This window comes from Indicator indicator, chromosome 4 (genome assembly GCF_027791375.1).
Source record: "Indicator indicator isolate 239-I01 chromosome 4, UM_Iind_1.1, whole genome shotgun sequence".
In the NCBI taxonomy this organism is placed as follows: Eukaryota; Metazoa; Chordata; class Aves; order Piciformes; family Indicatoridae; genus Indicator; species Indicator indicator.
The window spans coordinates 47,089,763-47,113,859 of NC_072013.1; the positions used below are offsets into that span (position 1 = coordinate 47,089,763).

At 38.7% G+C, this 24,097-nt stretch overlaps 1 protein-coding gene across 2 annotated transcripts in view; it reads left to right on the forward strand.

The window, feature by feature from the left end:
• Positions 1 to 24,097, forward strand: part of DCAF5 (DDB1 and CUL4 associated factor 5) — a 69,877-nt gene that overhangs the window by 2,933 nt on the left and 42,847 nt on the right. For both annotated transcript variants that reach the window (XM_054400073.1, XM_054400075.1), the window contains exons 2-5: positions 8,167 to 8,310; positions 12,370 to 12,406; positions 14,883 to 15,022; positions 17,626 to 17,755. In XM_054400073.1, the coding sequence (XP_054256048.1) occupies positions 8,167 to 8,310; positions 12,370 to 12,406; positions 14,883 to 15,022; positions 17,626 to 17,755 (451 nt within the window). The remainder of the gene's footprint in view (positions 1 to 8,166; positions 8,311 to 12,369; positions 12,407 to 14,882; positions 15,023 to 17,625; positions 17,756 to 24,097) is intronic.

A 24,097-nucleotide genomic window follows, 5' to 3' on the forward strand; every position in this document is an offset into this window, starting at 1 on the left:
CAAGAATAAGAAATTAAAAGGTGAAAGATTTACAGATGCTCTGTGAGGTTTCATGCCATTTTAAGCCTGGGATTCATTAAAATTATACTCGAAACACTCCACTTTCTTTAAGGTCAGACAATCTCAGAACTGAGAAATGGCAAAAGCAGGAAAAAAAAGAAGGAGAGCTCAGATGAAAGGTAAAGGAAGGGTATAAGATACCTCTAATCTGAAGTTTTCTAGAAGAGTTGCTTCAGAAGACTTCCAAATGCAGATAAAGCCTTAGAATAGATGGCATGTGGGTCTTTCCTCCCTCAAAATAGTCAGTGTGCTGAGGTAAAGATGAGATGTTCGATGCTTCCATCTGCGCTTAGAGCAGCTAAGAGAGTTAACAGGGATATTGGAGTGTGTGAAAAGGGAGAGTGCAAGCAGTCTTTTCAGTTGTTCAGTCTTAAGTAACATGTATATTCTTGACTTGGAGAAGTCTGCTTTAGTTAATTGACTTTTTAACAACTTGGGCCTTGTTCGAGCTGTTTTAAGCAGGGCTGATGCAGTGCGTTCGTAGCAGCTATATTAAAACCATTTAAATGCTAGCCTGCATCCAAATTAGTGCTGTTCCTGTAAGCATTGGCTGGAATGCTTTTCTTGGGTATTCATCCCACCTTTCTAAAAATTTTTGTTATTTTTTTGGATATCTCTTCCAGAAGCAAGTCTGTAAGGCTAGTGATTACTATTTAGTAAACATTTCAAGCTGTTTAAGTTTGTATTGCAATTTCAGATCAGTTTCCTCTTAGGACTTTGGAGAGACCTCATCATAGACAACCCTCTTCAGGCCTTTTGAAAACCTGTTTGGAATTTTTTGGTATCTTCTTTAAATCTTGATGTGGGGATGTTTAATTAATTTTTTTCCTAACCATGTTTTCAAGTAAAAAAGTTGAGGTCAACTAGTTTGGCGTGGGTGCCAGTCTGTAGGTTTTGCTGTACCTGTATGGAACTCAACAGTGTCACTTAGGGATGGGGAGAAAGAGAGAAAGACACTATCGCTTTGAGGCAGGAGTGCTGGAAAAAAACAGGCACAAGGACAAGAGTTAAAATGGAGAAAAATGAAAGAAGGAGGTGGATTCTTAGGAGAAGGTGAAATGTGACAGGTCTCAAAACACTGATCTGTAGAAAGGCACAAGGAAAGAGGAAAGCTGAACATACCAGAAATGTTTAAGGAGGCTGAAATTTGTTAAAGTATCTGCTGGATGGAGTTGAAGGATTTTGTTGGCTAAGTGTGTCTTGGTAAAACTATATATACTAGGTGGTGGTATTTTTCTGTTAGCAGTTTGGGAAACACATGACTGTTGGTGCATGGAAATTCACTGTGCAATGATGTGCAATTGAATTCTTCCCTTGGATATGCCAAGCATCTCCTTCTGCAATTTGAATTCTTAAAAATCAACTTTACTTAATTGTGTAATAGGCTTTCTTTCTCCCATTCTCGAGATTAGTGGATGTTTTCCCATTTGTTTATCTGACTGTCATTTCTCACGCCTGCTATCTCTTACAAACATGAGTGTCTTTATCAGAACCTCCCACTTTTTTTTTTTTTTTCCCTACTTTAAAATGTGCTTTCAAGATAACTTCTGGGAAGTACTGGAATCTGAGGCTTACTTAATCCTTGCATATTCTCTTTTTCTCTGCTGCGTTTTCCTCCATCAGATATTGCAAGAAATAATAGCTCTTCTATGACTGTAGATTTGTAGGGATGCAAGAAAGTGCCATAAGTTTGTCTGGCATCTGGTTGCCATGTAAATCTGAAGAAGTATGAGTCTACAACAGGGCAATGAGGTGACTTTAGCAAAGGTAGTGGAATATTACTTCTGAAGTAAGGGGATCTGTATGTCAAGTATGCTTTAAAGAAGGCCAGTCTTGACCTTAGTCTCTTTGACTCAAGCAGAATTTTGTGTGAGGTAGGATCTTTAGGCCTAGTTACTATATGATGTCTGAGATATTGAATTGTGATGCCAGGAACAACATCTATAATTTCAGGGCATAGGAGTTGAATTTAAAGTTAATTGAGAGACATTACCTGGGGAAAAAAAGATGTTATGTGGTTTGATAGGAACTAGTGCAAAATACAGCATGTGGATAAAACTGGTCAATTCTACAAATATGCTATGGAGACCAGACCATAGTTGTGTAGGAGAGGATCACATTGTGATAGCAATAGATCACAACATCAATACCGTAAGACACGATAAAACATGGGAGGTGCTCCTGCTTTGTTCGATGCTGTTGGGACCTTGAATGGAGCGCAGTGTTCAATTTTGGCCACTGTACTTTGAGAAAGACATTGTTGAACTAGAGCAAGTTCAAAGAGTGCGTGAGGAATGACTTCGGGCCTAGAAAAAGGAAAGAGTTCCATTTAGTCTACAGAAAGAAAAATTGAGTAGAGGTGTGAGTTTTAAGCTGTCTAAAAATGTTTTTAATTACTCTTCTTTGTCCACTGAGAATAGATCAAGAAATGGTCTTAAACTGTAGGAAGAAAGATTTTTGGGATGCTGTTTGATCTCACGCTTTCCTTTCATCCTGTAGTTCATTCACTTATTTTGCCTCTTCATTGTTTATAATGTGGTGCTTTTAAAGCTTAAAATCATAAGCTGGTAGCATCCAAACACATGGTAGCATAAGTTGGAAGCATCCAAACAGGGTGAAGAAATGGGGTGGGAGAGATTGCTTGTGTGACAGTTGATTTTCTGTCAGGTCAGCTTTTTTAACTACTCAGCTTCTGTCTGCATCACCACTGAACTCAATGGGAGGCAAAATAGCAGGAGTACATGGCAAGGGGGAGTGGGATTATATGTAACGTCAACCTGCACCCTGGGCTAGATGTTAGGCTAATCTTCTAATGGCAAGGATAATGAAGCACTGAAATAGGCTGCCTAAGGAGGGTGTGAAGTGTACCTCAGTGGTGTTTTTTTGAGAACAAACTAGACAAATATCTACTGGGAGTAATTCTGACGCAGCCTGGCCTTCTGCCCATGGCTGGGGTCAACTAAGTGATCAACTTCCTGAAATACTGGCTGGTTCCTCTTCCTGTGATTCATGCAATTTCTTGAGCAGATGCAACCAATAAGATAATCCTACATTATGATTTGTAAGTGTTGCCCAATGCCGTGTGAGTTCTTCAGTGACTGGACCTCATATGTGGGAGTCAGAGAAGGGTAGCATTCATGAGCTTTGTCAATCAGCAAGGTTAATGCACTTTAAAACTGCAATTTTTAATTCCTGATTGGTATGATTTTGAAGTGCTTCTGTGAGCACACAAGGGTTCAAGTGTGTTTCATGAGCTATGCAAATACTGTTTAGAATAGATTTGCTTTTTGTCAGGACTATGCTCTGCCCCCCCCTTAAAATCATTTTAGGACTAGTAAGAACAGTTATTGTTACTGGGAGGTAGACTCTTCAAAATTTGATTGTGTGTGAATTTACTGATTGCCTATTTTAGAAGGTAATCGGATCAGGAAACTTTCAGAGAAGAACTAGTCCAAAAGCAGGGCAAAACTGAATGCTTTGGAACTGTGGGGGCAGGGAACTATTTGTGCTGAAATACATGCCATGAAGCCATGCTGAGTCATTGGGACCTTTCAAGTTATCTAGAATAGGCATATTCTAGCTGTAGTGTTTGTCTGTGCTATAAAAACACAACAAGAATACTCTTCTCAGATACATCTTTGGTCTGACTTCTCGTTTCCATATGATCTGAATGTAGTAGCAGGTTTGACCTACAACGAACCATGAAGGACTCAACTAATTCATATTTTTGAATGTGATTCCTTTCAAAAAAAGTAACTATAGGATGGCTTTGTATGATTCTTAGCTGGGTCACATAAACTTTCACTTTTCAAGTTGTTAGTCATGCAGTCCTAAACAGAGCCAGCCAAATAATATGTAAATCAAGTTATTTCCACTTTGTAGGTGTTGAATTTATTACTTCTGACACCATGAACTCAAGAATTACAAATTCAGTACTTCATATGGGGCTTCAGTTTCTAGAAAATACATGTGGGGCTTTGGTGGCTAAGCTATTTTGATGAGGCCATATGTCCAAGCTTCCCTGATGTGTAGCAAATCCGTTGCTTTCAGTATATGTTCCGTATCATGTCAAGAGCATACCCTTGCCATACATAGCTGTTTGTTTTGGGGGAGCATTGTGGCGTGATCACAAGTTTGTGCAGTGGGTCCAGTGCTTTTTGAAAAGTGTTGAGTGGCTTTTGCTTCACATGTAGAATTGGTGTGTGTGTGCAATAAATCCACCATGAATTGAAAGCATCTGAATTAATCTGCTTTCACTGATCAGCTGCACAGAATGAATGCTGTAGTTCTGGAGTTTCATGTAATTCTCAGACTTGTAACTCAAGTTACATAACTTATTACAGACTTGTAACGTGAGGTACATGCATTTTGTCTGATGAATCATGATTCTTTTCTACAGAGCTTAAAAGCTCTCTATATTCCCATTGTCTTTGCTATCTCTTTGTATACCTGCCCATACATGTATGCCTTTTCTCCTTTCTTCCCTCTTATTCTGAGTGATGTTTGGGTAGTGGAGGTTGCATTTGCTGGTTAGCCCCTCTCCTGGGTTCAGTCACATAAGGCTTACCTTTTTCAGGGGTGTATTTGCCTGTGACTTAGTATTTCTAATTGTCTTGTATGAAGATGTACAGCCTGGTAAAATGTCTTTCTGCCACAAATCTTCCTCCATGACTGGACATATGTGTAAGGCTTTTTCTTTCTGGTAAAACTGGCCCGAAGGCAGCAGTATTTCTGGAATAGCTGAATAACTGATGTCATTTACTTTGAGTTGTAGAAAGCTGGGTTGTCCTGTATGACATCGTTGTCTCTAAACTGAAGGGACATGGATTTGATGGCTGGACTTAGTGGCAAGGAATTGGCTGGGGGGTGGTGTTCAAATAGTTGCAGTGAACAGCTCGATGTCCAAATGGAGACCAGTCATGAGTGGTGTTCTGTGGGGCTTGGTACTGGGACTGGTAATGTGTAACATCTTTGTCAGTGATTTGGGCAGTGGTATTAAGTACACTCTCAGCAAGTTTGTTGATGACGCAAAGCTGTGTGATGCTGTCTACATGCTGAAGGGAAGAGTTGTCATCCACAGGGACCTTGACATGCTTGAGCAGTGGGCCCATGCAAACCTCAAAGTTCTGCAAGGTCCTGCACATGTTCCTATAAGGAAAGGCTAGGAGAGTTGGGATTGCTCAGCCTAGAGGAAAGAAAGCTCCAGGGAGACCTTACAGAATCCTTTTAGTATTTAAAGGGAGCCTACAGGAAAGATGGAGAGACTCTATCAGTAACATTAGAGGTAATATTTTTAAACTGAAAGAGGGTAGACATAGATCAGATATACTGAAGAGATTGTTTTTTTGTGAGGGTGATGACCCAGCAATGAGTTGCTTCGGGAAGTTCTGGATGCTCAGTCTTTGGATATGTTCAAGGCCAGATCGGGTCTTCAAGCAACCTGACCTAGAGGACGATGTCCCTGCCCATGGCAGGGGGGTTGGAACTAAGCTATTTGAAGTCTTCAAACCCAAACCATTTTATGATTCTATGAATTTGAGTGAGAAGGGAACTTCCAACCCATTTAACATTAATTTTGTTAAATTTTCTGTTTCAGTGTGATATGAGAGGAATAAAACTGAGGCATGAAACAGGGTTGTAGAAGTTCTCAAAGACAAGTACGTGCAAGACAATACATGGATGGAGAAGAGACAGAATTGCGTGAGTGTGAGGAGCACTTCAATCTCCTAAACTGTGGAACATCCACTACAAAGGCAAACATAGTTCTCAGACTGCTTGTGGTGTTGGATGCTCAATAGTAAGGGTCTTTGTACCAAAGTCTCTTGCAGATCGAGGTGTCTGGGAAGAGGGAAACATTGGGATTCACTAGGAAAAGTAGTTTCTAAACTGGAGGTAGAGGAAATGGGCACAAAGGTATAGGAGCTTATAGAAAAGAAGGTCGTGGCAACTTCTAAGACTGTCAAAGAGTTTTCTGCACAGGTTGCAATTTATCCCACTCCTGCCGTACTTTGTGTGCTGGAAACCACAGTAATGTGCTTGTCTTTAGATATTTTCAGTATTTTTGTTAGTATCAGGTCTAGGTGGGTAGTGGATATGCATGAGTTTGCTGTTCAAGTGAGACAGATGGTGGCTGTGTTATCAGGAGGATATGTAGACTTGCTGCAGTGGTTTTGCAAATCACTTCACTATGATAACAATTAACAACACTGTGTTGGTAGTTTTGCCCTGAAATGTTTTTTACAGAAGTCTTGAAAGACAATAAATATAGTCTGTTAGAATTAATGTTGGCATTCAGCAGCCTTAAATGTTGCTTAAATTGTTTGCCAGGTAGTGATAACATTAATACCTGACTGTTGGCAGCTTTGGAAAGTAACCACTTTTAAGTGTGATAATCACTTCTTGATTTTAGTGTGACTTAATAAATTTTTCAGCAGTCATGTATTTATGTGTCTACTTATTATTAGTTCATCTGAAATCACTATGGAACAAACACAGCTCGCTCTCTCTGGTTTCTAGACAGAATGGAATATAGGCTCTCATTGGTTTAGTTAACCATTACTCTGAGGTTTTTTTTCTGGACCCATCACATTTGACTCTTATTTCCAACAGTTATCAAATGCACCTCAAACATTTTTATGGTTTATTCTTGTTTGTTCTGTAAAGTACAAAATCAGGAGGAGGAATATACAGTTTCATGGAGTGTTGGGTAAGCATAACATGCAGCGGTACTGTCTATGAAAGTGATTGTCATAGAATCTGTTAGGAGACTTCAAGGCTGAGACACTACTAACTTAAAGAATGTTTGACCTAACTCCTATGGGAAGACTACTTAATATCATCATATGATGTGAGAAGTTTTAAGAAATCTGATTAGCAGTAGTCATGAATTCTGTTTATGCGTTTACCTCTTCCTGAATGTTACAGTGTTACAGTCTTAAAACCATCACACTGAAATAGACTACAGACCACTTCATTTCAGTTTCGTTTTGTCTCCATTTTATGCCTTTTTCCTTCTGGATAGCAGCTTGGAAGGTGCTAAGTTTATGCTTTTTATTTTGTGAAGAAGCTGTAATATGTTTTAACTGAAATGGGAATGTTTCTAGTGGCACTTTTGACTTGGGATGTCATTCTCTTTAATTTGTTACTGAAGAGAGATACCAAAAATATTTTGAGTCTGACTTGAAGAAGCTTAATTTAGATTTTTATTTAGATTTTTACAGGCATCCAAAATTGATGATGGTATCTTGATTTTTTTTTTTCTTTTCGTAGTAAACAAGTATAATGCAATTGAAATGTGAACAGAGTAAAATGTTTGGTTTATATCTGTTTGCAAGATGGCGACGGAGGTACTTGTATATTTGTGCACAGAGCTCTGAACAGAGGAATGCACCTAGGCAAGCAATTGGAAGTAGTACAGCAAGCCATAAAGCAAAAGAAAGTAGAACTTCGTCATCATGGTTATTTTCTTTGTCAGGAGTTCACCTCAGAAATGTCTGTCTTAACCTTTATAGATCTAGAAGCATAACATAACTGTGCATGCTGAAGACTTACAAATGCTACAGTATAATTTTTATGTCCACATGTCAGTTCTGTAGCCAATTTATGCTGTGGAGGCTTTGCAAAGACTGAGAGAGGAGACACAGTTGTTGGTGAAGGGGGTGGGGAAAGTTCCTGTTTTATGAATAACATAAGTGATGGTGGCAGCAAGGAGTTGGTGTAGAAGCATTTTGCCAACATGCATATGTTAGTTTGGCATGTAATTCATCTACAGCTTGCCACAGATTTTTACATACCAGTAAAATTCTGAGTCTCTGGGTTGTTATAGGTTGTCAGTATGTGTTGGCAGAATAGCAGCTGTTTAATCCAAACTTTTCCTGACGATTCCTCTATTTTCATTAATATTAACTGAATACCTGACTGCATGGCATTTTAATATAGATGCCTGTCTATATATCTAAGCTCTTGTGAGATATAAATTTTTTCCTGCTAATTAGGGTTTCAGAAAAGCTTTTTATGAATAAATGGGGAGTTAAATAACTTGTCTGTCTTCAATTTACACATGGCTCAGGCAGCAATGTGCATTTATTTTTCTTTTCTTTGTTCTAGGAGGGGATGACCGCCGGGTCTTACTTTGGCATATGGAAGAAGCCATCCACTCAAGAGTCAAACCAGTTCAGCTGAAGGGGGAGCATCACTCTAACATCTTCTGCCTGGCTTTCAACAGTGGCAATACCAAAGTGTTCTCTGGAGGTAAGGAAGCAAGAGCACTGTGATTTCACAAGAGCTTGTGAATACCTTGGAGTAGAAGCCATGAGCAAGATCCTGCCCCACAGGAGAGGTCTTTTCCACAGTCCTCTCAGAATATGGAAGGTGTCCTTAATCAGCACCTGAAGGTTCTTCAGGAGCAGGGAATTCTCCTTTTTCCAAACCCTTGTGTAAATGCATTGTCACAAACTATCATGAGAGTACTGGGTCCAGTCTGCCTCTGCTACAGACTGTGGAATGTAGTCTGTGTTATTCCCTCTTAGCTGTACGGAGAGCACTGTCTGGCACTCAAGCCTGATGTTTGTGAATCTCTTCTTACTAGCTGTTTTTAGTACACCCTTAGATGGCTACTGAAGGGCTAATGCCATCTATTGGTGGATCACTTTTTCTCAGGCCTCATTTCAGTGCTCACTAGATTAGTACCTTTGGAACCACTGGCATATCGGGTTCTAATTTGCCTTGACATTCTTCATCTTTTTTTAATATAAGTCCCCTTTTTAACAGAGAGCTTAATTCAGTCTTAAAACTAATATAAGTGGGCACATACTTATTCTGAGGTAGTAATTCCTAGAATTTAGGTTCATTTCACCACTTGATTTTTAAAGTGTGGAAGTAGAGAGGAAGATTGAATTGAGAAGAAAGAGGCACAAGACTGTAAAAATGCAACCAGTGTAATTTTCTGCTGTACTTAATTTCCTTTATCTGACATGATAATAGACTGAACATGAATTTGTATCTTTCATCAGTATAGTATGTCCATTAATGTAACAGCTAGACTTATTTTAGGATATTATTAGACTACTTGGTCTCAGTCCTTCACTACTTTTTTGGACCAACATTCGTGAACTGCAAATCAATGCTATAAATTGATGCTTAGTGGATGTGAGTGGTGGAGGCTTCCCATCCTTCAATGCTGTGTTAAAACTAGAATGTCTCTTAGAAATAAAAGGCATGACAAAGCTTAAGATGGTGTAACATTTTAAGGATGAAATGGTTCAGATCTACTTCTTTAGGTGGAGAAACCCCCAAAAACGTCAAATAGTGATGCCAATCTTTTGATTCTATATTCCAATGAATGTATCTGCATGAGTGATTCCAATGAAATTTTGGGCTGGAATCTGTTTTACTTTGGTTTGAATTCAGACAAATGGAATCTTACATGAATATTCAAGAAATGAACTATGCCAAATCTTGATGGAGCAGCTGTAATGGTATTTTTTTCATTTCCAGCTCAATCCTCTGCCCATTGAGTTCTGCCATTTTCAGAGACTGTTGCATTTAACACCTGCAGATAAAGATTTACATCACTGATTGTGATGGATTTTTGCTAAGATGCCAGGTTAGATAAGCTGTGACAGCTGATGTACAGACAAACTGGCCGTTCTCATCTCATTTTCCTGTTCCAGTCTGCATAAACAGTGGTGCCTCTGCCAGAAATTATTTCCATTGGAGGAGTCAGGAACTCTTTCAGCTGCTCCACCAAGATTCTCAGAGCTTATCTGCAAGGGCTGTGAGTCTGACTCTTGGATCCCTTGAAAAGAGTCATTTTGCTGCATGGCCTACATGTACCATCTGTTTTATCTCTGTTGGTAAAATGGGGCTAACTATATTTATTCACTCAACGATGTTCTGGAAGATTCTTAAAAGGCCTAAAAGAATTGTGTGTCATAAAATCTATTGCTATGTCTTCCCTCATCCTCAGTAATGAGGTTGAAACTGTATTCAAATCATGGAAGTAGAAATAGTTAAAAATCTCTAAAAATTAGAGTATGGAAACCAGTGCACAGAACTCGGCTCATTCTGTAAATAAAGCTGCCAGTGACTAATGATTTAGGATTTGATGACCTTTCCCTAAAGCAGCTCTTGATAGCAGAGAAGAAAGGATTTTCCACTTCCATACAAATTGGATTGCATCCAAGTAATTTCAAAGCTCTTTGCTTTGAAGGAGTGCATGTGTAGCATGCATCACATGTAGCCATTACAAAAATGGAAGGCAGGGATTGTGTGACAGTGTTTTGCATGTAATCTCTGGAGAAGAAAGCTGTCTCAAGATACCAGTGAAATTCCTATTCCTGAAGAGTACTGTTACCTTTCTCTGTCCACATACACTGAGAGTAGAGCAGCATTTAAAATGAGAGATCCCCTCTTAGTAAACTGTATGGAGTATTTGCAGGTTGTTTGGTTTTGGGTTTGTTTTTTTTTTTCCCTGTCGTGTTGGAACTGAGTTTGTGTCCGTAATGGAGTGATGTGACAGATACAGGGTTCAGGCCACTTTAACTGTGCTCCTCTGTAAGTGCTCTGCAGTATTTCATCTTCACAGGTGAAAATGAAGGAAATGGCAGATACTTGTCTTTCTGATCATTGCAGATATCAATACAAGAGAGATTATAAATGGGAGAGTTGCATATGCAACTACAGCCCAGTGTCGTAGTTTTACACCCAGTTACTCTTGATGAAGAATGAACTCTCTATTAAGGTAACACATTGTAAGTGGGAACCCTACTGGAGTGAGCAGCAGTGACATTTCCTTAGGGATGAATTCTTACCAGAAGCAACCAAGCAGTCTGTGGTTAGATTTTTGTAACCACCTTCTCTTCCTACACAGAAAACAGAAGCAGTGGTTATTCCACACACCTACTCCTTTCTTTCATATTTTGGAGTTTGTGATGGAAGGGGAGGTTGATCCTATGATGAGAGGCCTGAAGCCAGACATCTAGAAGGTTTACTGTGTTAATTCTGAATGGAGAATGACAAGCAGGAGGGTCTGCTGGAAGAAATTAGACTGTTTTTCACTAGACACCAGAGTAGTTTTGATAGATACAAATGTTGCCTGTTATATATGATGGGCAGTTTCCATTGCAATTAATGATCAAAAGGCAGTTAGACTAAGTGACTTATTTATTGTGTCATGGAAAAGATGAACTGCTGCAGTAATCTAAGGCCAGCATGGTTTAACCAGGAGCCTGTGCAAAAAGCAAGTGGGTGTAGAGAAATCTTACATCCTATTAGTCAAAGATAAACTTTGTTGTATTTCTTGTGTTGGGGCAGAACACAAATTGAAACATGTATGAGATAAATGAAAAAGTCATCTGAACACTCAAGAATCATAACATGAAATCTTGCTTCTTCTGAATCTCTGGCTTTGGTGTATGTTAGAAAAGCACCACAACTTGGTACTACAACTACAGAGACATAACTGAGCATGAAAACACAAATTTGTGGGATTTCTGGTTGCTTGCCTTTTTTTCTTCTGAATTAAATGTAAATGTGTCTTCTTTAAATATTTCTGAAGAGGAGGTGCCAAATTAGATAAAGAAATATTCAGTGCAAAGATTAAAAACATACTCTGTTGATATAGCATGAAAAAGACATCATGGGCCAGTGGAATTGCTTTGCAGCTGTGACCCTCTCAGTCTGCATGCATGTGGTTAGTTTCTATTGTATTCAGTGGTTGTGATCAAAGAGAAGTTACATGATTGTCTGGTTCCTTGTTTTGTTTTTTATTAATACAAAAGAAATTACACTAGCGGTCACGTTCCTGCTTCTCAATGGTTGCAAAACCCTGAACGCTGACAGTGTGAACTGGTGGCATTTGAGCTGGGTGCCCAGTGTTTTTTGCTGATAACGTCTCTTTTCACCTTCTGTTATCTTTTTCTGGAGCATACTCTGAGCAGGAAGCAAGGTCAATTCATGTGAGAGTTAAAGGTATTCTGCTGCTTCACATGATATTCTTGGTTTTACTGCAAATGTCCCAAACCTCAAGCTCAAACTGAACAAAGAATGATCAGTAAGGCAGTTAAGTATGGTTATTTATTCAGCAGTAGCAGGTGGAGTGGATTGGTGCATTTGATCATGACTTGGAAATGTCATGTGGAGTCTTTCACATAACTGAGCAGGGAGCTGAGCACTTGGCAACTGAACTGGTCTTCTGTCTGCTTCAGTTCTGGTTTTGAAATAGAATGTTTTTTTAACATCATGTTTACTTTTTTTTTAATTTTTTAACTACTGGAACATGATGTTAAGTGTTTATATCTCTCCTTACAGGTAATGATGAGCAAGTCATACTCCATGATGTTGAAAGGTAAATACAAAGTTTGGTTACATTGCTTCAAGATCTCCTTTAATGTCAACTCACTGGAGACAATTTTTGTTTTTTTAAATTAATGGTTTGGATAAAGAGCACAGTTTTTTTAATCCTAGAACATGTATTTTATTTATTTAAATGCATATCTGGAATGAAGTATTTCCCATCATTCCCCCCCCCCCTTTTTTTTTTTTTAAGCACTTGGGTTCTTGATCTTGGGAAAGAGAATAGTTATTAAATATGTATGCTGTCCCACAGGCAGCATAGTAGATTCTGAGTAGATTCAGAGACAGGTTATTCTGGCCCATAAACAAGTATTATGCCACATAGGGGCTTCTTTGTTTGCTTTTCAAAGCACTCACCTGACATGTATTTAAGTTAGCTGGTGCCTGGCCCACCTAATTACCTTTTAAAACTTTAGAAGCAGCTGCTTGATTCTCTGTGCTAATGTGAAGCATTATTTTGATACTTACTTTTTACCAAAAGCGGTTGGGAATTAGGCTTTGTTGTGCTACATCAAGATTAGGCTGTTAGTCAAAATATAATTAATACAGTAGTGGTAATGAACGTATTGGGTTGGAGTTCTCTAGATATTATGTCTTTGGAGCTTACTGCTTTTGAAGTAGAAAAACTATGAAGTTAAAATTTTGGTCTGCTTTAATAACTTCTGCATATTTAAGCAGTGACAGTTTAAATAACATGAACTTGAGAAAATACAAGTATATGGAAAAATCAGAAAGAGAGATATGTGAAAACAGAAAAATATGACACTTCAGATTTTGAGTTCCTTGAATCCTGGTTAATGTAATTAGGGCATATTTCTTGCTAGGTTTGTCCAAAGCCTTTTGTATTGAATTGATCGGTGTACATTTGCCTTCCATCACACCTTCTATTTACTACTTGTATAAATCTTACATGAGAGCTGGGCAGAAGTAACTTACTGGTTTTTTTAATGTGTTCTCAGGAATATCATGTTTGGTGTTTGTTTCTTCATTTGGTTTGGGTTCAGGGACCTGGGTGGGGAGCAGTGTTGAGTGTGTGGGTTTTGTGTGAATTTTTTTTTTTGGTTGGTTTGAGGGGTGTTTGGTATTGGAAAGATTCTTACTTTGGTTAGATGTTTGGGTTTTTGGTTGGTTGGTTTGGGGTTGGTGTGTTGTAGTTTTGTTGCATTCTTGTTTGTATGTTTTTGGTTGTTTTTAATGAAATGTGGAAATGTCAAGATTTTAGATTCTGGTGTTCATTGTGTGTTCATTTTTAAGCTTCTACAAGATCTTTGTCCTTGCCAGTTTTCTATGTAACAGATTTTTTTTCCTGCTATGTCTTGCTTAGATGTTTTAACAAGTCTTTTTGGTATGTATTTTTAATTTGTTTTTGCTCTCAGGGTTTCTTTTAGGTATGGCAAGTCCGGTTGTAATACATGCAGAATTCATTACTCTGAGGCTATTTGTGTCATCTTCTAAAAGAAACCCCACTAGTCTTGACACACTGAATTCTGATTGATTTCTATAGAAAGTTGCTTTGTCTTCTTGAATCATAACACTTGGTCTATCAACTGCTCTTTCCTACTTCTAAATGGCTTTTTTGTTTCCTGCTCTTTGCCCTTTCTGTTAATGGTCCATGAGACAGAATCAGTAGATGTCAGTAAGAACATCAACTTCCATGTTGAGCAAGAGGAAAACACTAATTTTACAGGGAATCTTTTTGGTAGAGTGGAGTTTCCATGAGGTATAGGGATTGTATACAAAGTGTATTCTCTAAAGAAATGAAGGGCTTTTGCCAAAGAAATAAAACAACCCTAGAGTCTTCTGGATTAGCGTTTTAGCTTTGGGCCTCTTTGAAAGCCTCTCCTCCTTTTTAAATTATATAAAATTTGGGATAAAGAGCAGAGCTGTGTGCTTTTTTGTTGTTGTTATAGCTGTGGAATGGCTGAAATTTAAGTACTTTGTGGGGACTTTTTTCTCTTCTCCTGCTTTTCCTACATGGGAAAAATATTTGTCTGGCCTATCTTGGAGAATCAAAAAACTTAATAGAAAAGCCACCTGGAAGGTTGCTCTTCTATGAGCTTTATCTGAACTTTTGAACAATACATACATTTGTCTTAAAGAACAAATCTCTGTCTTGTACTTCTTACTGCATTAAGTAGTAAAAACTTAGTCCGCAGATCCAAAGATCTCTTCCCCTTCTCCTGAGCTTAATCTAATACCGCTGATTTCTATAATATCTTACAGTATCTGAAGTTCTAATGTGTGGATTTTGGTCTGAGGGGTTTGTTTAGCTCATAGCATGACATCTGGAGTCCCCCTACATGGGCCTTTTGTTTATTTTTTACTCTAATTAAACATAAGGGCCTTCTTACGAAGTTACATAGATCTTGTCACTAAGTATTACTAGGTAGATAAAGCTACAAATACATTGCTTTTTAGAACTACAGCAGAAGAAGGAAGAGTTGTAATATTGTGTGTCTCTTTTCCAGCACTGAGACCTTGGATGTGTTTGCTCATGAAGATGCAGTGTACGGCCTTTCAGTGAGCCCAGTAAATGACAACATCTTTGCCAGTTCATCAGATGATGGCCGAGTTCTTATTTGGGACATCCGAGAGTCTTCCCATGGAGGTGAGATCTCTAGAAGGAAAAGGTCATTGATTTAGGAAGAATCTGCAAGGCAGAGAAGGGAAAGTTATGTTTATCTGGCACAATTTAGACAGGGATTGTTGATGATGAGTGAAAGTGATGCATAGTTCTTGTGGCTGGTGATAGACAAGCTCCATTAGTGCCTTCTCCTGAACTCTACATCATGAAGGTTTGTCACTATTAGGAGAGCTACCTGTTGTTGATAGTGAATGTCAACAGTCAGTGGGTCTGGATGCTTAAATGCATAGTGTAATGTCCTTTGTTGTAATTAAACCTTGCTACTGCTTTTACTGTGGCTGAGACTTGGAATGGGGAGGTTGCACCACTGAAAATGGAATGAAGAGGTATTGTCTGTGGTGCTGTTTTGGAGTAGTGTCTTTGTTTCTCTGAATTTTAAATAAAGGGGGTTTGCATGCTTATCTAAGAGTCCTGAGTCAGCATTTGTGTAAGAGCCCTGCCAATGTTTACTACAACGTAGTGGTTGTCATTGGGATAAGCCCCTTGTCTGCATTGGTGTTTGCATGGGAATAGCCACCATGCCTGCTGGTGTGAGTGTAGTTAGTTACCCTAAGTGGACAGTTATTTAAAAAAGGAGATTATCTGCAAGACTTCAAAATAGTGCATTAAAAGAAGCTGGAAAGAGTTTCACTCACCTCCTCTTTCTTGTTGTCTTCTACTGCTGATTGATTTGTGCAGGAGTTTCTATAAATTCGCTTTTAATATTTGTTAGAGATGGTGTTGAGCTTCTCCCTTGAAGAGCATTTTCATACAGCAGTGTGTAAGAGCTGTGAGCATACAGAACAATAAAGTAATCCCCCTACTTTCATTGAAGTGACGTGGTGCCTGATTAGTTTAGCTCCTGTAATCTCTCTTTGACAGACTGAAAGGCAACCTTGAGTATATCTGAGAAGAAAACTGTGGTGCCAGACTATTTATAATAAAGGTGTGAAAGAAAACACCAGTAATTAGTGACAATGATTTGACTAAACAAACGTACACAAATTAAAAGTTTATTTTAAAACCCAACCTTTTTTTTTTAATCTGGTAATCTGATGTTGTTTGTGTCTCCAGTCAGGTAATGCAGGCCATTGCTTCTCAGTAGGGGCTGCTGTTTTACTAGCACAGCCTTTTGTGTCCCAGCAGAAATCTGATTTGATGATGCAAATGTAGAACGTCAGTTTTGATGTTAAACCTTATTTGCAGCTACCAGCAGCAATCTCTGAAGCCTTTGGTCAGGCTGGTAGAACTTGCCTACTGTAGAAGTTTGCTACTGTTCTTCCCTTTACTTCTGCCTCTTACGACAATTAGTAGCAGCAAGGAGCTTCAGCTGTGGTCAGAGGTCTTTGTTTTGATCACTGCTGAATGAATGCTAAAACAGAAGGTCCCTGTGTCCCAAACATTATTATAGAGCACAAGAGGAAGACACATATGGGGCAGTAAAGTAAACATTAATTCTGACTCAGTTGCTTGATGGACAACTGAGTTTCAGAAGATACTGAGAGTTTAGCAGGGTTGTCTGTTGATAGGTCGTCATGAGGAATATGAGGAAAGATTACACATAGTGCTTGTGGAGCTAAAGATGCTTGCACACAGTGCCTCAAACAAAGGGCAGTAGCAGAGACTCCCAAGCATGTGAGCAGCACAGTGGTTGCATCAAAACAAACGGTGAACAGAAGTCTGCCATAATCTCTGTCCCTGAATTAGGCGTTGACTCTGGTTTCTTATTTGAGTGAAAGAGTGGCAACATGCCACAAAAGATAGACACAAAGAATTAGACTGTGCCTAAAGCCATACAGCTAGCAGAAAGATACAGAGAAGGGTGGCAGTTAAGGCTTTCCCCCACTTTTATGGAGACAGCATTTTAACAGAATGAGTAGGGCAGGGTAGCAGGCCAAGCACAGTCTTGTTGCACTAATCAGTATGAGAGGGAGAGGCTCTGGATGAACATGTTTTTAATTGTGAACAGCAAAAGACAACTGCTGTATAAAAATATTAAGAGGAACACCCTTCTTGTCTACTTGAACAGCTCTTTGTACAGCCCGTAATAGGTGGTAGGCTTCTCTTCCCCAGGGTGGGCTGCTTGCTTTGAGCTGTGTTCTGTACAAACTTATTTCCTTTTTTTTCCTAATACTATTCACTCATGTAAGCAATTGCTGCTACATGTGCAGTTTGGATCATCATCAGTGGCTGTGAAAGGTTCCAGACATATATTGCTAGGAAGCTTTTAGAAGCTCTCCCAGGTGTGGATCTTATTAGATGACCATTTTAAACCTTAAGAAGATTCAAATACTTGATCTTTGAGTGCCTAGTTTTACACTCTGATAACCTTCCTTAAGAAAAATGGTGTCTTGAAATGCAGTATGTGTCCTTTTCCATATTTAGACAAAGCTAATGTATATGTGGGTGGCTTTTAAAACCCGAGGTTTTATATTGCTTTGGATGTGTCAACTTGAGAAATGGTTTGAACATGTCTCTCTATCTCCAGATCTTGTTATGCCCTTTCCGTATTAAGCTGCCAAATCTGTTGCATCAAGCAGTTGTATGCATTGTTTGTTCTTATGTCTGAAATCTTTCTTTTTCAACAGAGCCCTTCTGCTTGGCACACTACCCATCAGCCTTTCACAGTGTGATGTTTAATCCAGTAGAACCCAGATTACTGGCTACCGCCAACTCTAAGGAAGGTGTGGGACTCTGGGATATTCGTAAACCTCAGAGGTATGATCTGGCTGTGCTTGTCTTAGCACTCTGCTGTTTCTTTCCCCTGAGAAGTGATGGCATGTCACTTTTTTCAAGTCAGAGAGACTGTAGTCAAGGTAGCTTTTTACTTTGTGCCTAAGAGTTTTGTGTGACTTCCTGGGTAATACTAGAGACCTGGATAATCAGTTTGGCTGTGTAGTGTGCTTCCAGATTTGCATAGGGTTTTAAATAAACAAAAAGAAGAAAATAAGTTTACAGCATGAAGTGTTGGTTAGACTGGGTTCTAAACTTGATGCCTGACTTTTTTGGTGTTTCAAACTCTTGATTTTTTTTTTTTTAATTTTATTTTATGTAATCATAATAATCAGAAAAAATTTAGCACCTCAGATAAGTGTTTCCACCCTTACAACTTTTATGTTTACATGCTTCCAGTTACAGGTTTAAGCATAGGAAAGGATAATTTTTAAAAAGTGAAAAGGGCAAAACAGTTAGTAATTGTTTTACAGTGCTGTAGCCTCAGCACTTTAAAATCTTCTGTAGTATACAACTGACACTCTCCTTATTGGTGAATTTCTTGGCGTATCTAGAAGTGACGTGTATATCTACAAATTCTTGGGTTTGTACTGTACATACAGAAAAAGCTATCTCATATGACATTATAACTGGCTTAAAAAAACAAGTAAAACGTTTAGACTTTTAGTAGCAACCAAATTATGGTTTCAAGAGGGTTTATCATTCTTAAATTGTAAAGATTAATGGTTTAAGTTTTATTTTTAAGCTTGAATGAGAATTTGCTTGCTGGTACTGGTGGTTGTAGAGCTCGCTCGTGATTGTAAAGTTTGCCAGAGCCCTTGTTGGCAGCTGTTGTGTAGTCTGCTATTAAAATGAGATTGATAAAATTTAACTGGAAGGGAGTTTGGAAATTGCCAATGCTATCTTCTACTATCCCTGTCAAACTCTTGGTCTAGGTCTTAGTAAGAAACTCTAACATTAAACTAACCTCTTGTGTTTACTGGATAGAGGGACAGAAAAGACATTGGGGTTAGTTTGCTCTTATAAAATGTCTTCCCCAACAACCCTGCAAAACATTTCTGTCAGTTTGATTTTAGTTCAGGCTATATAGTCTTTTTCGCTTGCATCTTTTTCGCTCGTGAACTAATACAGATGAAATTGCATTACTCTTGCCAAGCCAGCAAGCCTCATACTTTGTTTTTAGATTCTACCTCAATTTTTTCATTTAAGAACTTCTGCAGTTTGAGTTGGTTTAGTTTTGAAAGGTTTTTTACCAGAATGTTTCTCTATGGACATTTATTCTCAGAGTGAGAATATAAAAGGAATGATACTGGTAAACTGGTATAGCTTATATCAATGGAAATTCTGTATGGATGCAAAATTTAGATGAAGTTTTTAACTTGGGTAGCAAATTGAAATGAAATCATCCTGTGTAGATGGAAAGGTTGTACAAGGCTAATGGCAGCAGAGGGAGGAAGTGTCTAAAGAAGAGCAGCAAAGATGGTGCAGGGTCCAGAACAAGTTTTATGAGGAGTGGCTGAGGGAATTGGAGCTGTTGAGCCTGGAGAAAAGGAAGCTCAGGGGAAACCTTATCGCTCTGTGCAAGTACCTGAAAGGGGGTTGCATTGAGGTGGTTGTTGGTCTCCCAAGTAAAAAGTTGACAGGACAAGAGGAAATGATCTCAAATTGCACCATGGAAGGCTTAGGTTGGGTATTAGGGGAAAATTTCTTCACCGGAAGGCTTGTAAAGCATTGGAACAAGCTACCAGGGAAGTGGAGTCACCATCCCTGGAGGTATTTAAAAGACTTGTATATGTGGCACTTGGAGACATGGTTTAATGGTGGACTTGGTTGTGCTGGGTTAATGATTGGAGTAGATGATCTTAGGTATTTTCCAACCTAAAAAATTCTGTTATTGTATTCTAAGTATTACTAAAGAGACAAGCATTGACCCTGATAATGCAGAAGCCGATTGAGTAAGGAATTTGCTTACAAATTGTAACAGCTACTTTCTAATTGCAGAAATAGTGTTTGGCTTTTTTTTAATATATATTTAGCAATTCTCATTAAGAATTTAAACTCCAATAGTTTCTCAGCTTTTATTTGAAAGTGTTGACAAGCTGTTGCTTGTGGTGCTAGCAGCTGTCAGGTCTTGGAAACTTGTATCTTCAGTTTAGATGCTATCAACCTTCTTTAGTCTTAACCATTATAGAGAATTCTTACTGTGACCTTGTAGGGGGCTGCTGTGTGTGTATGGGGTGATAGCTTGCACTCACACATTTAAGGACACACATTTTTTGCTGTGTTGTAGCAGTATTTTTTCTAAGGCCAAATAGAAAACACCTCTAACAGAATTGAATTGGTAATGTTTCTTGGCAAGTAATTAGTATTTCTCCAGGTTTAGCATTAGTATGAAAGACATAATAACATTTGGCAACTCTGAATTCTGCATTCTTTTTTTAATGATGAGAGGGGAAGGCTTTCTTATGTTACAACCTCTGGGTTGTCTTGAAGAACTTGGGTAAACTAAATTGGTGGAAGCTTGAATGCTTACATTTAATGGACAAGAACTACCTTTTTCTGGTCTTAATCTGATCAAAGTAAATTTTTCCAATTAAAAAAACGAAATGGTGATGGTTAAACAGCACTGTAGTTGCTGAGTACAATGAAATTCTGAGGTGGGTAGGTTATACTGCTTTTTCCTGCATTGTGTGCAACACCCTTACTGTACAGCTGGTCATATGTCTCATATACCATACAGCTTGTCCCTTAAGCGCTGCTTTTAAAGCATTTTCACCTAGTAGGTGTGATGTAAAATAGGCACATGCATCCTGCCAGCAGCCAGCTCTTCATGGAAGACTCAGAAGCAGGAATGTAAAAGACAGGCTACTCCTGGCAGAGTAAGTGTTGTTGGCTGATAGGAAGACCCTCAGACTTGGGCTGAGCAAGCTGTAACTTCAATGAGTGCAGGTAATAAGTCTTCTTTCAGCTGGGTTTGCTATCAGCTTTCCTTCTTTGCTTGATCAGAGATGTGCCCAAACCATGGTAAGAAGGGTATTCTTGGCTGAGGGAGAGAAACTGGCCTAGAGCACACAGCTGCCACTGAAGTTTGCAGTGAGCTGTGTGCTGCCTGGTGACAGAGACTCTCATATTTAAATAAACTAGACTGGATGTTTAGTCTTCAGTAAAGTAACAGCATTTGCCAAAACTCCCACTGGTCTCTGCAGATCTAGTTTGATAATCTGGATTAATTATTAATATTAATTATTAATCTATTGGTAAGAAAATAATACAAGTCTTGATTTTTAATGTATTTGGGACCGATTCACTTTGTTTTATGAGGAAACAATTTTATTAATTTGTGAATCAATTAAGTTATAATCCTCACTTGAGTGAGAAAATGGAAGCCAGAACTTACATTCATTGGGGAAAATATGCTGTGAAGTTAATGATCAGGGAAAAAAGATTTGGTTTGTTTGCTTGAGGTTTTTTTGTTTGCTTGTTTTTTGTTAAGTATAAAGTAATCTGTATAATGCTGTAAGTACTGGCAATGAATTTTACATACACCCAAAACTGGTATGTGAGGGTGTTTGTATTTTCTGCGTTCTTAATAATGGAGGACACAAAGTGTAATTGCAGGTAAGATGTGTGCCAAGAATGTTTTGGTTAATGAATTTTTATAGGCAGGGTGGATTAAACAGCCCTGAAGTTGTCAATCTAGGGATAAACAGGAAGCTGCCTGTGTAACTTGCATGACAGAACGCTAGCACAGGCAAGAAGGGCTGCTGCATCAGATGCTTTTCTCGTTGTCATTAAAAATCTGGTGGGAATCTTTGCTTCTCTACAAGTTTGTAGCTCTCTTTTATAATGTCATCAGCATCCAAGGAAATGTAACATCTCCTAAGGTGTAGGAAGGATAACTGATTAGAGGCTTTTGGACAACATGAAGTATTAACTTGCTGGGATTGGTGAATAACATAGTAAGTAATTATAGTATAAAACTGCTAGATTTGTAAATTCTTTCCCCAGCCTACCTGTTTCATTGCTTCACATGAAGCTCACTTGAGAGGGACTTTGTTCTGTAAACCATCAAGGGAAATTGCTCCTTTCCCTCAGTATTGAGGTAATCCTTCATAATACTGTGGCCATCATATGAGTTTTTCAAGTCCTGTCATTCCACCACTGGTACTAGGAGGAATGACTAGGTCAGGTAAATTTCATCTGGTTTGCTGGAATGTGTGGTAGTTTTGGTTAGAGGTTGAATGGGTAGAAAGAAGGTGAAGTGTAGAGACTTCTATGTATTTGCTGTGGATTGCAAATTCTCATGGGTTAAGCAGGGCTGCAGCACTCTGTCAGTACAGGAAAAGCAGAGTTATTCCATGTCATTAATAATTTGCTGCTACCATAAGAGTTCATGTAAAACTCATTTCTCCCAACTGCTGTCCTGTTCTGTCAGCTCACAGATGGAGACACAGTTGAAGTGATGCAGCCAATATCTGGTTTGCTTCGTAACTGGAAACCGTTCTGGGGAATCCTGCTGCTGCTCCTCTGTAAAATCCATCCAGAAAGCAAATTGAAAGCCTGGGATTCCAAGACCAGCTGTTTGTGGCCTTCAGCAACACTGTAGCTAGCAATACCTTCACATAACATGTATTACAGCCAACATCACTGCTATGCTAATAGTCTTTACGGATACAAGTGAGGTTTGATAAGCCCACAGTATTCAGCTGGCCTCCACTCATTTGAAGTGGATCAGGCTTAAGGCTGAAGTTCTGGTTTTGATCAGAAGAGGCTCTTCAGGTGAGGTGTAGTTTTTCTTCAATTTTGTCCACCTTGATGATGCACTGTCAGAAAAGGGGTTTACTCTTAATTTCTGAACTTGTATAGTAGTCAGTGGAACATGGTTAATTGTGCAGTTTAAATCAATAGCTCTACATTTTCAACATCTTGAACGGAGTAGTGATATCCTAGTAGATTAGGGAATTCAGTTTATAGATTTCACTGCTTGTCAGAAACAAATGAGCTGCATCTTCTTACTTATCCAGAACATCTGATGATTTTTACAGCAGAGTATTTTTCCCCAAAACACACAGCTCTCTTCCGATTGGGTTATGGGAGAACTTGTGTTTGAGCTTACTATTACATGCCTCCAGGTATGTGAGTTGGTTTTATCTGCTTCTTTAGCCAGGCAACACTAAAAACCTCTACAAATTAAAAATATTAAGGTTAGGGAAAAAAAAGTCCTGATTATTAGTTTTTATTCATATACTGTGAAAATGGTTAACTTACTGATGGGAAGCTGAGAGTGCTTTATGCTTGGCTGCTGCAGTGAAGACAGTAATTAAACACCATCATTTCTTGGCATGCATAAGGAGAATTAGCCAGTTGCACAGCTCTGAATTGTGAAAAGTTTAGCTCACTTCAGATACTCATAATTTGATTAGTCTTGCTGTCTGAGTCAGGATACAGAGGCGGATTAATTATGTTTTTTCACAAAGTACATTCACAGCTTGATATTTCTTCTGTCTCAGATTTAGTCCAGCAATTGAGATTCCCCTTTTATCCCCCAATATACTAATAAGATGTAAATGCAGTGGGCTGGCTCCTCAAAAACAGCATGTGAAGCACTGTTAAAATAGGACTAATATAAGTCCAGAATGATTACAAGTTGACTTGTGATTCTGGAAATCTTACTTTTCTGATTTTTAGAACGTGTCAGTATTGCATTTCTTTGAGGTCGTCGTTAAACTAAAGCCAACTGCGTTGTTTTTAAAACCAGTGGATTGAAAAGCTGAAATGTGGGTTTGATTAATGAGGCTGTTGTAAGATGCTCACACCACTAGATGGGGTCTGGAAGCTGTGCCTTTCTTAAGATAGACGAAAACTCAAAGTCTGTGCAAACAGTTTACAGTTACAGATATATTGCAACTATGTATTGTTACAGGCTTACTGGGGGCAACTCAACATGTATATTTCAAGCAAGGATATGTAACTGCAGCTATTTTTAGATACTCATGCTGTCCCTTCTTCCCCTTTTCCACTAGCCCTATGCCCATCTCCTTTCCACTGTAATCAAAAGGCTGCTTCCTCCCTCCCTCCCACCCCCCAAGGAAATACAATAATACTCTTTCTTCTGTATTCTCCCTACCTCCCAGCTTACATCAAATAATATGGAAGTTTTGGAAATGAAAATTATTATTGGCCTGCCTATTAATGACCATTTGTCTTCTCCTGCAGTTCAGGAAATGCAACTCATCCCACACAGGTACCATTTTCATCTGTTTTGCATCTCTGCTACTGAAGCAGCTCAAGTGATCTGTGTCTTAACCTAGAATTTGAAGCTCTCTT